At 36.6% G+C, this 16,980-nt stretch overlaps 1 protein-coding gene across 1 annotated transcript in view; it reads right to left on the bottom strand.

Moving 5' to 3' along the window:
• LRP1B (LDL receptor related protein 1B) overlaps positions 1 to 16,757 on the bottom strand; it is a 2,016,348-nt gene extending 1,999,591 nt beyond the window's left edge. The window contains exon 1 of the mRNA XM_030916410.1: positions 15,717 to 16,757. Within this exon, the coding sequence (XP_030772270.1) occupies positions 15,717 to 15,906 (190 nt within the window). The 5' untranslated portion in view covers positions 15,907 to 16,757. The remainder of the gene's footprint in view (positions 1 to 15,716) is intronic.
• Positions 16,758 to 16,980: the final 223 nt, after the last annotated feature.

The following is a 16,980-nucleotide window of genomic DNA, read 5'->3' as shown; positions in this document are numbered from 1 at the left end:
AGAATCTTGACTATAACATTTTTGAATAAATATTTCTAGATAGCGTTCTCTAATTATTTCTTGGGTGTAAGCCTCTTCGCCCCAGGATTCTATTTTCTACTCTTATAATGGGTTCTGATGTGCTCAGTACAAGACTCCATAGCAGGTACTCAAATAGATTGAGGCATTGAATATTTTTGTACACACAAGACTCTCAAAGCCTCTTACTAGCCAGTGGGTGTATTAACACAAAGCAATGTGTATTGCAATTAAACTCCAGTGTAAATTCAAGGATTAAAGGATTCTTTGAAGTTATTTGTAATTCCATGCTCTTATTGCAAAATTTAATCTAACTAGATGCTAATAAAAATAAGTTGGTACTTAACCACCAGGGGAAAGAAAGATTCCTTCAGTGGTTATGGAACGCAGCCTCAACACATTTTGGTGAGGTGGGAGGCTTTATGCATTATTCTCCTGATTTTACGAGACAGGAAATAGACACAGAGAGAGGCTAAGTGACTTGCCCAAGGACAAAGAGTGAGTCAGATGCAGAGCTGGGAATCAAGCCCACTTCTCTTGGTTCCCAGTGTACAGCTTTTCTCAGCAAGTCATAATGCCTTTCAGATGGATCATTTCCTAAAATGTATTAAGTTGTTAAAAATTCGATATGGGTGTTGCATTACTTTCCAACTAGTTCTGTTTCTCACTACCTAACTAGAGCTATTATCAGAAGCTAAACTGATAGTCAGATTAGTAATTCCATATCTATAATTTTTAAGCAATACCTCATTAAAACTGGATATATACAGATATCGAAGAAGAATCAGAGTTTTTAGAGAACAAGGTTAGGTTTAGACTTTACAGTTTCCAAAAAAAAAAAATTAGCTTCAAAGTTAGGAAAAAGTGGAAATTATCATGTAGAAGAAGGTCTCATCAGCCACCAGAAATTTTAAACCAAAAGAACACAACAATGTTCTGTTCATGGTGAAGCAGCACTAAAAACAAAACAAACAAAATAAAATAAATAAATGAAAATGTGTGTATATTGAAAAAGTGGAAATTCTAGGCCTTTGGAGAAGATTCTGGACACTTGCTTTTATTCAAAGCAATGCTTGTTCCATTATCTGGGATTTTACCAGTTAGTTCATTGGCAATTCTGGACCATTGACAGGCACCATCCTTTTCAGTGAAAATTACTAGAGTACTAGATTATATCACAAAAAATAAATTACCTGTGAGTCTATATTAAGATAGATAGATAGATAAATAAATAAATAAATAAATAAATAAATAAGGAAGTGATAGCTCCTCCTTAGAGAAGCGTTCCAATTAATAAGTGTATAGTAGAAAGAATGCATCTGGGCACAGTAGCTCACGCCTGTAATCCCAGAACTTTGGGAGGCCAAGGTGGGTGAATTATTTGAGGTCAGGAGTGTGAGACCAGCTGGCCAGCATGGTGAAACCTTGTCTCTATTAAAAATATAAATTAATTGCATCCTGTATTGGATATTGGCATAGAATATCATTAGTGGAAAAAACTGGTAAAATATGAATAAAATCTATACCCTTGTTAATAATGTTGTCTTGCCAATGCTACATTTTTGTTTTCATATTGTATTATAGTTAGGTATTATGTTAGTATCTGGGGAATTGGTTGAAGGGTGTATGGGAACGTTCTGTATTAGACTTACACATTTTCTGTAAGTCTAAAATTACATCAAAATATAAAGCAAAAAAATACTTTGTCAAATAATGAGTTTGGATAAACTAATTCTTATGCGAAACACATGTATGAAGTCTGAATTCAGTGTGTGCTAATAGAGGACATGGTGGGCCTTTGTTTAGTCACAGCTTCCCAAAAAATGGAAAGATAAAACATAAACCTAAGTGTGATCTCATTTGTATCTCAGTATGAGAATTTGTCTACTTAACAGAATCATATCTCTGCCGCCTTCCCTTTGCTGTATTTTTCTTCTGATCCCTTTTGGTCTTCTCTTTATTTCCTTCCACATTTCACTAACAATGTGTGTGTGACATGGTAATGTTGTTTCAATCACATGCTGTTACTTCGCACATGGAATATTTTCCCCCAGGCCCCTGTAGTGCTAAGGCTGAAATCTCCACTTAACATTTCTTCATTAGTATTAAGAGAGTTTTGTTTCTTAGGGCACTTTCAGAAACACGATCCTACGTTAAGTCACAATTGGATCTAATATCATTAACCCTCTGCTGGGTCATTAACGATTTTCTCTGCATCCACTTTCTCTTCCCCGATTCTGCTTTACGTTTAGGAAGGAGGAGGAAGATGTGAAGGCAGAAATGCAGGAGTCATCCTCGTACTCTTCTTTCCGAACCCACATCCTGCCATAATAGCCCAGTCGAAATATCTAGCCATTATGCTCGACTCTCTAGGGCCATCTTTTGCCTGCAGTGTACCAAGTAAAATATGTTTTCATTGTGACCCATTCCAGTCTTCTATTGATAGCGGCAACTCAGGGGTTGCATAGTAAACCGCAGGCTGTTAGCCTCAATGTTGAATCCAGCAACTTGCTTTATTGGCTCCCACAATGGATTTTTATTTGAGTGTGTGTTTGTGTGTATGTGTGTGTGTGTGTGTGTGTGTGTGTGAGAGAGAGAGAGAGAGAGAGAGAGAGAGAGAGAGACAGAGAGAGAGAGAAAGAGAGAGAGTGTGTGTGCCTGTGTGTATGTTTTCTGATTTATCTTGATAGGCAATATTTAAAACTTAGGACATTTTGCATAAAAATTCAGATTCCCAGCCAGTCTTAAAGGCCTGTAACCCTGGGCCCACATTCACACAAGGCCGGAATCTGCTCAAGCTGAATATCAGCTGCCCTTTTGGACAGCATGGATGTTCTCCAATTTACAAGTCACCCACATCATCTTCTGACCAGCCTGGCTGTTATACGCTTTTGTGTTTGCAAAACTTGCCCTATATCTTGACTTTTAATTCATAAAGGTCAGTCAAATATGTCTGAGTGCCATTACTTGACATGACGAGCAAAGAAATGTAAGCAGCCTTTTCCTCTGAGTCTAGGAATCTCTGAAGCCACAGTCAACCCTATTTCTCTTTGTGAAACCATAGAAGAAAAGCTGCCAATCATTTTATTTTGCCTGCAGAAGGGAAGGAAAAGGGCAGGATTGCTACTTTGGGTTGCTTTATGTGATTTTTTTTTTTTTTTTTTTTTTTTTTTTTTTTTTTTTTTTTGCTTTTTAAGGAAATGTTATTATTCTTACTACAAATTGCACTCCACTCTCACTTACATTGTGACTCTCGGGCTTGGGTTTACAATGTCGTGATGGAGCCATTACTGCTGTACTTTGCATGGAAGAGTTTTACTAATCCTCTTTGGCATTCATCTCTAAATCTTGGTAAATTCAAGTAGCTTCCGCCTCTGAAAGTTTATTTTTTACTTAAGTGATTTTCATGCTATTGCTGTATTTTTCAGGTGTCTCCCAGGCTTAACAGCTATCTGAATATGCTTTGGTTATTTCCCTTGGCTCTTTATAGTAGGTTTATGATCTGTTCCAAGGGGTCAACATTTCCTGCCCAAATGACTTTAACTGTGAGTGTGCAGTCAGTAATTATTATTATTATTTTTTTTGCTTTGCCTAATATATAAATAACTCCCTTATACTCATGTTGAACCTGTTCCCACAGTACTTTCCTTATGAAAGAAAAAAGCCCTTTAGCAGACTGTGGTGTGATATGAGCAGAGTCCTAGTCAGGGGGTATAAATCATACCTCGCATTCACACATATACAAGCAACCCTTCCCCTTCCTGCTGTTTTTATTTACTTAAATTAATTTATTTCCATACTTTTGGCACGCCTCTGCTAAAGTACACAGCAAACAAATTTACAGTGAGTCCCAAATTAAATATTAATGCAAACTCTCCAGCCTCAAATTTCATTTGGTTCAGTCACTGTAAAATTAAATAAAATGTTGGTATGTGTTTCATATTTAACTTATTTCAAGGTATAATGTTGATTTTAATGTTGAAATTTTGGAGGCCAAATTATCCAAGAGGGTTTGACAACATGAATGAAAAATAAACTTAAAGTGACGAACAAATTAGATTTCTACACATGCATCTAGCAAATGTCTACTAAATCTGCATGTAAGCTCTTTACACAACAAATAAATTGGTTGAGATCTTTTGCTTCAATATTTTATTTAGGCATTTCTAAAATTTTAAATGCCTGAGCTTTGAATCTCTTTTCATTTTAACCTAATGTGTGTTTAGTATGTCTTCCCTTAAGTCTAAAAACATACCATGCTTGAAAACTAAGAAAGGTTATTTTCTTATACATTACTTGTAATGATCATGTAGCATTTCCGAGGTAATTTCTGTGGGTGAAGTAAAGTATTTTCTTCCATAATGCTGCAGGTCCAGCAATATAAAGTAAATAGTGTTTAAAAGGGTTGATTACTCCAAGCTGCCTTTTGATACTCTGTTTAGATGTTCTTCATAACCTAAAAACAAATTGAGTGAGATATTTTGGGGATTAAGCTGGTACTCTGAAATGCAGATTTGAATATCAAGTTATAAACCTCAACTCTCACTTTTTCTCAAAGTAGAGAATGGGAGAGAAAGCACCAAAAGAGAAAACAGAGCAATGAAAAAAATCATAGGAACCAAACCCAAAAACAATCTTCAAATACCTTAGGACCCAGGGTAATTCAGTCAGTTTAACAGTAACAGCATTTCCTTCAAATAATGTATTCCTTTCTCTTTTATTCATGTGTTCTCTAGGCTGTGATATTTTTGCCTTCCACTAGTTTTATAAAATTTTCCTCCTTTCTCTTTCTCTGCCTCTCACTCTCTCTTTCGTTTTTAGCTTCAACAAGGACTAAATAGACCCCAAATCGTTTACTCTGTATTCACAAGCAAGCTTTCCTTGACACTCCGAAGTTGTACAATTGCTAGTGTTTTTATGTCTAGTCCTGGTTTTAATAGTCTTGTTATTTCTGCCTCCAAGTCTACAAACCACACTGAGACTGGTACATGTTAACCTGTCAGGCAATACAATGTTTATTCAAGGAATGCGTAGATAAATAAAAATAATCCAAGGGCTCTAATTGTCCAACAGATAATAACTGTGTATCATAAACCCTTACCTGGTAGGTTCTCTTAACCTGGTAGATCCTCACCACTCACTTCTTTACTACAGTTTTTGTTTGTTTGTTTGTTTGTTGAGACAGAGTCTCACTTAGTTGCTCAGGCTAGAGTGCTGTGGCACAGTCTCTGCTACTGCAACCTCTGCTTCCCAGGCTTAAGTGATTCTCCTGCCTTAGCCTCCTGAGTAGTTGGGACTACTGGCACATGCAACTGTGCCTGGCTAATTTTTGTATTTTTTGTAGAGACAGGGTTTCACCATGTTGGCCAGGCTCATCGCAAACTCCTGACCTCTGGTGATCTGCCCACTTCAGCCTCCCAAAGTGCTGAGATTACAGGCGTGAGCCACCACGCCCAGCCTTTACTACAGTTTTCTTGGAATTTCCAGGGAGGGTGATAAATACAGCCAATAATAACTTTGCTACAATTTCTTCCCTTTTTCCTAATTAAATATTCATCAGCAGGAACTTGAGTGTCAGTATAAACTCTTCTCAATCATGTCAAGAATTCAGGGACGATTGAAAAGGAGCTCTTTCTTAAAAACACTGTAAATTTCTTCAATAAACAAACCCAAATGAGTCTTCATAGGCCAATGCCTGCTTCTTTTGCTATTATGCTGGTTTATATTGATAGAATTAACAGCAAAATTATTGCTTCCATATTTGCCAATGCTTAAAACATTGCTAAGTGTATCATTTTAACTAACTCCCTAAAGAACACTGCGAGTCAGACTCAATTCCATTGTACAGACATGGCATAGGTAAACACAGGGTGGTAGGAAATATGATATTAATAATTCTGAAATACAAAAGAAAAGATAATAAGAAAGTAACCAATATTGCATGGCCCACATATGACCATCATGTGACTTATATTGTGAACCATGTTTCACACAAATCAATAAGAGGCTCTGCAAAATGTAATGGACCCATTTAAAATAGCCTGAAATTATTTATTATCTGCTTAGAATATTAACTCTTTCCTCCAAATATTATCTTTTGAGGCTTTGTTTCATGCCTGTCCTCCCTAATACATAGAATGGTGCTGCATTCATTCTTACAGAAAATCTTTCTAAACTAAAAATGCCAATCTCTGTTCTAGCTTGTCCTCATTGCCCCCACTATTCCCTCATTCAAGCCATCAACATCTTTTCCAAGATGAATTTTGGTAATCCCTGAACTGGATTCATCATTTCCCTTCTGGTCCTTCTTTTCAGACCAAGCATTATCTCTTTAAAAAGTAAGTTGCATCATTTTCACCTCTGATTAGACAGCCAGTAGCTGCTCAAAATCAGAACCAAACCCAAATGCCTCACTTTGATCTGCATGACCCTACCTGACCTGATTTGACTTCACCATAAATATGGCTTTCTCTACTTCTCTTCTTTCCTAAACACACACAGTTTATTTCAGACAAAGTGACCTTCTTTCTTTAAAATACCAAAATTACAACTTCCTCTCAAGGGTGGCATAGAAAATTCCTCCCTCTAGACGACTCAGAGTTTGTCCCCTCTTGTCACTTAGTTTTAGCAAATATGTCACTTGCTCAAAAAGGCCTTCTGTGAATATAACTACGACTCCCAATTGCATTTGCCTCAGTTACATTACATTATTTTTCTTTCTTTTTAGTAAGGATGTTATTTATTTATTTGCTTGCTGTTTCTGTCTCCTCTTGCACTAAAGCTCTATCAGCCTAGTTACATTGTCTACCTCGTTCACTTGCTTCATTCCCACTACCTGAAACAGTGATTACCACCTATTTGCTCATCTTTGTCAAATGAGTAAATAAAAACACTTCTTTGTGTTTACATCTTTGTGTTTACATCTTTGTCAAATGAGTGAATAAAAACATGAATGATCACCAACCATATGGGTTGCTTCAAGGACCACGTGATTCAGCAGGAAAAAAAAAACTGAATAAAAAACAAAAGTATGCTGAAATGTAAAGAGCTTCTTGCTATTAATAACTTATATTAAAGCAAATAATATAATGCATAAAATAATAGGTATTTATGTAATGTAATACATTATACAATGCGTTTTCACAGACATTGCACTCTGTCTACTCACAGAATGTTAGGGTCATAGCTATGTTTATCTTCTCAGAATGGATCGGAGCAATTTTCTGTAAAACTCTGGTGGTGTTTTCACAGACACCTAGAGGAAAATACACACAAGGGAAAACCCTCATGCCCTTCATTACTTTATGTTCTCCTAGCAAGGAGAATAGCAAAGAAAGTCGAAATGTGCTAAGATGTTGGTTCTTTCACTGCCAGGATTAATTTCTAAATATTTGACAAGATCATTAGTAAGTGAAAATAGGAGAAAACGTGCTAGTAGGAGAAGGAACTGTAGAATTGAGTGTAATCCAACAACGGAAAAAGGAAAAGGTTTAAGTTCTGAATATCTGATATATTTAGTATATCTAAATTATACATTTAGATATACTAAATGTTGATTATGTTGGACAGTCATCAGATTTTCTTGCAAATAAGATTAGTGTGCTGTTGTGTTACAGGACATCGATATAGTACTGCTGAACTGTAGTCTTTGTGTTAGAAATAACATCAATACAAGGGCTCTCAGCAAGAGTGCCTGAATTCTGAGTGAGTAACTCCGTCTACAAATCTGATGTAGTTATTATGCTTAATGAAAATCTCAAAAATATGGATGCCCAGTGGGCAAAATCTGTAGTGCTTTCACCTGATGAGGCAAGAATCTCACTCCAAAGCTGGTGTCATTATCACGGTACTTTCAAAGCTTAGTCATGAAAAAATGTCTTAAAAGTTAATAGAGTTGAATAAAGTGGAATATTTTAATAAAGTACACTTGCTATTTTAACATTTTTGTCCCGATAAAAATATACCATGAAAAGCTTTGGAAATGCACAAAATGTCTTAGATAATCTATAAACTGAATCATTTTTAAAGCTCTATAATATCTACTTTAGCAAAAGTTTAACGTTCTAATTAGCTCAGCTACTTGATCTGAGCAGTAGTGGACAGAGGATTCAATAAATTCTGACTATCAAAGTTCTCTTTCTCAGCATTGTTTTTCTTCATTTCCTTACACATCCTAGTTTCAAAAGAAAACAGATGATTCTAAACACATTTCTGTTATCGGCAGTACACCTAGAGCTTTTCTTTCTCACAAATATCTTAAGATATGCTAGGAATACACAAAGCAACCACAACCAAGTTGCATTTCTCCCCAAAACTTATTTTTAGTTATCATTTCTCATTTTGAGAAGAAAGGGCTAAGATGACAAATTGTCATTAAAGAAAAACTCAGCGGTAGAAAAATTCTTAAGGAATTATGTATTCGTATTTCTAAAGTTAAGCTGTCTTGGAAGTCTTGAAGGATGTCAATGCAATGTGGAAAAGTTAGGAAGGGACGTTCTATTGATTGCAAGAATAAAACAAGAGACAATAGGTGGTACCTTGATCTTACCTAAAGAAGAAACATATTCTTTTGACTAAAATGAGGTCATGTTTCAACAATACCTGTCTTTGGTCTGAAGGCTGAGCCAGTCAGGACAATGAGGTGTATGCAACTCCGGAAGAGATGTCTGACTGTTAATAAGAATGTATTGTGAGATGAAATGTAACGTCGGTATCTTAGCAAGGCAACATGATCTATCTTCTTCAAGAAGTTTTTTTTATTTTTATTTTCTGTTATTTTTCTCTTAACAAAGTTGGAAGAAATTGTATATGGAAAGGTACTTTCTCAACTTCTATCAAGGATATAGTTATAATATTATTCATGTTTAAATGGAAACTTTTAAATACACAAGTTTATATCTGAGAGACTTTTATATTCAAGCTTGTATTTGGGAAAAAGAAGATTAAACAAATGAATCTATGGTACAAATGTATTAATCAAAATTATTTTCCTTTCTTTTCTAAAGGTAAAGACACCTTTGAAAAGGGTTACATATTTACAACTATTGTGAAATATTTAAGAAGAAATCCCAAATGTTGATGATACATCCTTATTAAACAAATATGGGTAGAGTTATTGAATAATAGAAAACATTTTTTTTTATTTTAGATTTGGGGGTACATGTGAAGGTTTGTTACATAGGTAAACATGCATAACAAGGGTTTGTTGATTATATTATCATATCACCCAGGTGTTAAACCTAGGGCCCAATAGTTATCCTTTCTGCTCCTCTTCTTCCTCCCACCCTCCCCCTTGAGAAGACCCCAATCATGTTGAAACATGATTATTTCCAAAATGAGCATTGCTCTTTTCCACTAATGATACTTACAAATTCAAAATAATAGGGAATAAGATCAACAAATGGGCATACTTATTTATTTAATCATGCCATTGCATTTTTAAAAATCATAATTGGGTACCTAATTGCAGACTCAAGCTAAGTTAATGTGACTGCATAACAAAATTACTATAGTCATATCTAAAAGAGCATTTAATCCTGTTGTCCAATTTATGAATGATTTCCACTATATATATCCTTTATTGAGAGAAAGTCTTCGAAACCACATTTTGTAAAGTATTTAAGTTTTTTTAATGTTTCACAAAATTGAGAAATACAAATTTAGTTAAAAAGTAAAGGAAAACAGAAAAACAATAAATTTCCACTTTCAATATAGTAAATTCTCTTTGAGTACAAATGAATTCAGAATACTTATTTATTTTCTAATAGTGTTTTAAACTTGTATAATACCCCATTATATAAATATGTAGTTACTAGCAAACATATTTAATTTGCCTAGTATGAGAGACACAACAGCAAAAGCACATATGATTTGCTCTGCAAACTGGAAATATGTTGCATAATTCTTTCAGGGAAATATGTTGTTGTTATTGTTTCTTCATAGAATCTCACTTTAGGCTTTTCCTGCAAGACCAGTCTTACTTTTTTACAGGATGTATGGCTATTATTTCATAATTTTGATTTCCATTCAGTTACTAGTCAGTGTCATCAATTAGTTTAGTCAGGGGGCTCAGTCAAAATATGTCGGTTTGTATAGAGACAGCCTAAATCAAAAGGATGGAGAGAGAGAGAGTGATGGAAAGAGTGAGACTGACTCTACATTTTAATATCACTCAATTTAGAACAGAGCAATACATAATACATATTTTCTAACTTGGCCTTGTACTTATGCCAGGGGAAAAAGGGAGGCCATCTGATCATTTATGAAGAAGAAAATATAGATTTAAAATTGTGAGGGCAGCTTGTAGAAGACAAACTAGTAGAAAATAAATAGCACATACATTTTGAAGGTCTAAGCTTACTTGTTGGGTTGTATGGCAGAATCTCCTGAATCCTTCATTCTCCTTTCTCTAAAATAGAGGGTGCAGATGTACTTGGTGAGATTGACATGTTATTCAAATGAGAGAGCACTGAAGAGCCAGAACAGAGATTCAATACTATTGCAAGTATAATACTTTTCAAAATTGAGTGAGTGAGGTAAAGACACTCATTCTGTACCAGTGGAACTCACATATGCAAATTAGTCCAAAAACCAACTTTTAAAAACTCAAATTATTTTTTAGAGATATTTTCATTTTTTTTTTTGTATTATTTACTGTTTAAATAAGATTTTATCCCAAAAAGCTAATAAGTTTTAAAAATCTCCTTCCAAAATAAAATAACTGGAGAATGTTCCCAAGGCCTATAGACTATACGATTTGTGATTGCTATGTTGCAACTTCATTTCTGTGTCTCTAGACAATGGTTTGTGATACGGGTTACATTTGGGAATAGCTATCCATGTGAAAATGTATAGCAACTCCACAGAAGAAAATAAAAAGCATCTCTTGATATTTTTCTGTTTAGTTAGCTAATTTTTCCTACCTCTCCCCTCCTCTGCCGAAACCAAAAGAAAAACCTTCTTATTTGACCTTTCTATGCATCAAGATAGCTTTTGGTCATTATTTTTGGATTATATAGGAGAAGTCAAATTTCTTGAAGAAATTTAAGAAAAGTTTTAAAACTATATAAAGTGGACATACGTATTTTCTCATAGGAATTTGGCTGAGCATATATTCTGATTAATTCATAATAGAACTCAATCTTTGGCTTTATTTTCTTTAGCATTCCACTACTAAATGTATTGCTTCAAATTATAAGCATTGGGTATACCATAATTATAGGCATTTCAAAAGCAAATAATTTTGACACGTGTTTCTTCCACACAGTCAGATTCTGTTAAAATGAAATACTTGTTATATGGAAATGCATTATAATATTACATATTATGAGTCAAAAATAACTCAAAATTTTCTTCATTTCACTTTTTCCCCCCAGATAAATAGACATGTTTATCTGAAGCTTTGAAAAGCAAAAGTTTCGTTCATAAAAATCATCTCCAATTTTCAGGCCAGAGTGGTATTTTTAATATGTGTTTGTGCCAAGAAAAGCCATTTTAAAGATAATATACACACACAGAGAGAGAGATAGAAACAGGGTTAGGGCAATTGTATAAGTGGGTTCCACTTACTACTAACTTCGTTTGACGAATGATACCATGTTGGCACAGGCATGTTTAACTTTTAGGATTAATTCTACTTTCTTTGAATTCATCTATCTAGAATGAAGACAAGTGTTTCCTTTGTACAAGAATTGTTTTGACAGACAGCCACAGAAGATAGAGAAATCTATCAGTATGTTTGATTGGTACTTTTTACTACACAGAATTCCTATAACCAGGAAAATGCTGAAGGAAAGGGAGGGGGAGTTGCACATTTCATATTAAGGTACAAAAATTAATGGCAGAAACATAAAAAACTGGATCATATTAATATATAGCATTGGGGGAAGATACAAAGTTCCCTCAACATTATAATCCTTGTAGAAGACCAAGTCCTGTTCAGTTCAGGTGACTTTGAATGGAGCTGATTTTTATGGTATCCCCTAGGCTGAGAAAAGAAATTGACAAGGTAACTGGCAAGAAACGAATGTCCTGGATCCAATAGATTTGCAAACTGAATACCTCTGCATACCTCCACCTTGAATGACAAGTAGCATTTACAAAGTGTCATCTAAGTCCTAAGAATACATTAACCATATCACTCATCTACCACCCTTTCTAAGAAAATTTCCTTCACCTTCACTTACATTTTTAAAAAATCACTTCCATATTTGTAATTCTAGCACAGTTAATATTTAATTTTTCTGCAATATTCTCATGTCTCTCTCCATTCTTAGAGGTCTAATTATAATCAGATTCATATTGGTGGCAATTAAATCATTTTTTACTGTAAATATTTTCATATAATATAATAACATGAGATAAAAATATTTTAAGAAATTATTTTATCTAAAGATACTTTAATCTCCTCAAGAAATACTGATTCGGATTCTGATGTATGGCAGAATCCATCCATCCATCCATCCATCTTTTTCCTAAATTTACCTTCAGCTTTCTCTTAACTCCTTTTTCCTCCCGAATTCTGTTTTCTGCAATTCACATTTTTTCTTATTGTTTTAGCTCATTTAATTTTTTCTTTACCTTTTCCATTGTCTCTTTTCTCTCTTACTCAGTTTAAATTTGAGCTTGAGAAGAGAGAGAGAAAGAGAACTAATTCAAAGATTAGCAACCTCTTCAAAAAAAAACTTTAATGTTATTTGTGGCATATAAAGAGACGTAAATCACAGTTCATTCTTCTTTGAGAGGAGAGTAAAATTTTGATACACATTTAATTGCCATTATTAGATGGTTTTCTACACAGATACATTAAAATGACTAACAGCATGAACTTTAATTATTTGGAAATATGTCTCCAAATCGTATCATACTTGAGAATTTAACAGAGACTAGCATTAGGCCTCTCAATCCCTTTTCTTTTCAGAAAATTTGACACTTTAAGATATACTTCCTTTCAAGTTTTAATCCTTATCAAGCAATACTTTGATATGATATGACATTGTTATATGACAAATTAGTTGATTCTAAGTGAATCTGATTTATCTTCCAATTTTGGCTGTTAAGAGTTACAAAGATGTTTCCTTTTTAAGATGTGACAGAATGTAATAAAAACTTACATGTACATTAGTTTAGTGCCATATAAAATCAATATAAACTAAGAAAATAAACAATAAGGAATTAAAAGACAAGTGCATGTATATGGTTTGAACACAAACATACGAGTTGGTTTCAAGTCTTTTTCTATTTAATACAATGTTTGAACTCATGAAGGTATAAAGGGAACAACACGGCTAGAAGATAACACAAACATTTCTGATATAGTTCATACAGTTTGAGAAGCTACCTATTACCCAATAAGTACACGTAGAACCTAAAAGTGAATTCTCATTTTTTGTCAAGCAGTTAGCTCTTACACTACAAAATGCACCTGTGTAATTCACATGCCTGTTCTATTATTCAAGGACGATTGACATAAGCCTGTGCAGAAAGTTACATCTCATTAACCTCTTTCTTGAGTTTATATTCCCATATCTTCTGTTTCAGCATATTAGTGAGGGAAGCTTGTCATAATGCAGTAACACTTTCTTTCTTAACTTTCTTAACAAGATTTCTCTCTTTTTTAAAATTCCTTTTTCCAAATGGGACCCATCCTTTTCACTTTTGATAACTGTGAGGATTTTAGCTCTTTTCTAACAGTTTTGAAAGTGTGTTAAATATATAATCATGGTAAAGTGCTGGTCTACAATTATTTTTACTTGTGCTATCTGATATAGTACTTCATGTGGACATGGTGATACAACATGACACTATTTCATTTTTTTAGAAAAAAACCAGCAATCATTTACCATGTGCTCTACTTTTATCTTAGATGTTCCTCTCCCTCATGAAACTAAATTGGCACCCACATAATCTTAGTTATTTAATATTCTATCTCAGAAGAAAGTTGGGGAGTCTGTATTTTTTATGTTATATATGAAATTCTCTTCAGATATTTATTCCAATCATGGTAGCAATAGTTCTGTTCCCAAAACACATACAGAAGCATTGAGAACTCAGCTCTAGATGAAGTCAAATTTCTGGAGATTGGAGACTCAATCAGGAAGAGACCAATAACAGTAGTCTGCCAGTACCATTATATTTTGCTAGCACACTGGGCTGAAAAGCTCCATTCTGTTCATCTGCTCTGGTCCAACTTCAAACATTTTTCCTAAGAAAGGTTGAGAGCTGATTGTTCCAGATCAAAGACATCATCATTTCAAGGAGAGCTATGTGCTACCATTTCATCAGTATAGTTTCCAACTATTCCACACCAACTTCAAGGCAAGTTGAGCAAGTTGAGAAGCTATGGTTAGGTGGCAGTGATATGTTTAAAAGATTATCACCAGTAAATGTCAGATTTCCTAAAGGCACTCAGATTAGTCCCACCACTGGTAGAGGAAATGACACGTGTGGGTATGTTATAAAGACTAGAATCTAGTTGCCAACAGCAGGTTGAATAGAAACACTACAGTTCATTTCCCTCTTCTTTCCTATAATGAAGCGATATTTTTTGTCAATTCATAATCTGTTTCATATACATACAATCACTAAATCTCCCAATGCCTATTTGTTTGGCATTGGGATCTGGGTTTCTTCTCTCTCTCTCTCTCTCTCTCTCTCTCTCTCTCTCTCTCTCTCTCTCTCTCTCTCTCACCAAATAGCTGAACTATACCAGTCAATATAAGCTCATTTTCTGATTTAAAAAAAGGATCTATGATACTTCTGATTTTACTTTAACCAGTTAACCATTCCAAGGCCAGGGCCAGTGCCCCAAATATTCATCTAGTATTTTCCTCCCGTTTTCACTAGTGCATCTGGTGTCAAAGATTATTAAAGTCGCACAGGCATTCTTGATTTTCCAGATGAAAAGTTTATAGAATCCCGGCTTATTCTAATTCCTACCTCCTCTTTCCTCTGCTCCCCATATTCATTCCCTTCTAAACTTCTACCATTCACCAGATACTTGGAGAAAAAGGAAAAGCAAAGCGCCAGACTGGAGCGAGGCACTCCAGTGGTGGGTTAGCCGCTCAGGCACCTGGGCTATGTCACAGACCCTCAGAATCGAAAAGTCAAGTTCAAGCAGGTGCGTGCGCCCGGAAGTGCCCTAAAAGCCTCTCCACTGATGACAGCACTCTGTCCCCGGTCTGCCCCCAGGAATGGGCTATAGAAAGGAAAGGGACTTGAATCGGCGCTTTCGCCGCTCCACAGACCTCGAACGCAGCAGATAAGGAAGTTAACCTGGGAGCTAAGTTGAGGGCGGACACGCTTAACGCGGAGAACCTGGGGCTCTCAAAAGCTCGCAGTTGAGCGCCATCGCGGAGGGAAGTCTCTCTCGGAAATGCGAATTCTCATCCAAACATCTGCAGCGCTTAGGATGCACGGGCAGAAGCGCACAGTCAAGCCCAAACACTCTCTGAGGGGACAACATCGGGACCGGGAAACGACCAAAGGGAAAATCTGTGGGGGTGCGGGGGACTCTGGCACTTGGTTCAGAAACCCCGCACCGCACCTCTCACCCCCCACGGGGCCAGCACACTGTGGTCACCCGGTCCCGGGGAGCGGGGCTGCAAGGACTCAAGTTTCACACTCACTTATCTGCAAGCATCGCCCAGCAGGAAAGCCAAGGAAGCCAGGAGAGGGGAGGGGGAAGGTGTTCTCCTTACCTCGGTCGGCTCTCACGGTCAGCACCCTGGCGATCGGCAATAATCCCGAGAGAGTGAGTAAGGCGAGGAGAAACTCGGACATTGTGGTCGCCCGGTAAGGAAGTCTGCGGTGGAGACTGCTCGGCGGTACCTTCGGCCCGGAGGCGGCGGCGGCGGCGGCGGCTTGGAGCCCGGAATCGAGCGGCGTCATTTACAAATGTCACTGGAAATTCTTCAGCTCAATGAGTCCAACCAGTCCGCCTTCTCCTGCCTGGAGCAGGATGTGGAAGGTGGAGGGATGCGCGCGTGCGGGAGAGAGGAGCGAGAGCGTGTGTGAGCGCGAGCGAGCCGCCCGTGTGTCTTGACTTTTCAATGCAGGGTACGTCTGATCTTACATCACGCAAGAGGGGCAGTGAGAGATGCCAGCGGATGGGAATTCACTGCTTAATCACCGAATCCACCACACACCCTCTTCGTCGTCCACATAAATCACATCTATTACTTAGTAAGAGGCATTTAACACAACAGGAAAATACCACCGCGAACGCAGAGCGCCACAAATCACAATTATTTTAATCCCCTTGAAGGGAAAGTAACTAGAAGCTGGTTCTGTAGGGATTTGGGTCTTTGGAGAAGGGAGAGACTTCTGCATTGGGCTGAGCCAGCCAGGCGCTTACAATGCTCCGCAGCTCACAGCCGGCTGGGAACCCTCAGCCAAGCTTCTGCAGGCAAAGCGGGCTGATCCCTTCGTTCCTCGGAAGCTTCCTTCCCGGGCAGGAAGGACAAGCCAAGGAACAGAGCTTCTCTTAGGGAAATGGTTTCCTTGGGTCTACACAGAATCCCAGTGCTTCCTGAATTGCACTTTTAACTTTTATGCTGAGCAGCATCTGGGGACAAAGAGGCAAAATTTAGTGACTCAGCAGAAACAAAAAGCAAAACAACCCCAAAAGTCATTAACCATTGCGTAAAAAGGGAAGGTTAATGGAAAAGGCTATTGAGGACCCCAGGCAGGGAACAATAAAGCAAGGAATTGGTATCGTTTTTCTCTGGGGTTCTGTCTTTAAAAAGGTACTTCCAGCCATTTTAAACAGGCTTTGAGGATTTTGTTGTGGCTTTTATTTTGTGTTTTGTTTTGTTTTCCTTTTCCATATGCTACAGTGGTGGTGTAAGAACTTTCCCGAGCCATCGGAGGCATCAACGTGAATCGTTGGAATAATAATATTAGTAAAGTTGTTTCTATGACCACTTAAGTTTTCAACATGATCATCCCAGTCCCTAAAATTTG

This window comes from Rhinopithecus roxellana, chromosome 14 (genome assembly GCF_007565055.1).
Source record: "Rhinopithecus roxellana isolate Shanxi Qingling chromosome 14, ASM756505v1, whole genome shotgun sequence".
NCBI lineage: Eukaryota > Metazoa > Chordata > Mammalia > Primates > Cercopithecidae > Rhinopithecus > Rhinopithecus roxellana.
Note: the sequence above shows the minus strand (reverse complement) of the source record. Positions and strands in the feature narration are given on the sequence as shown.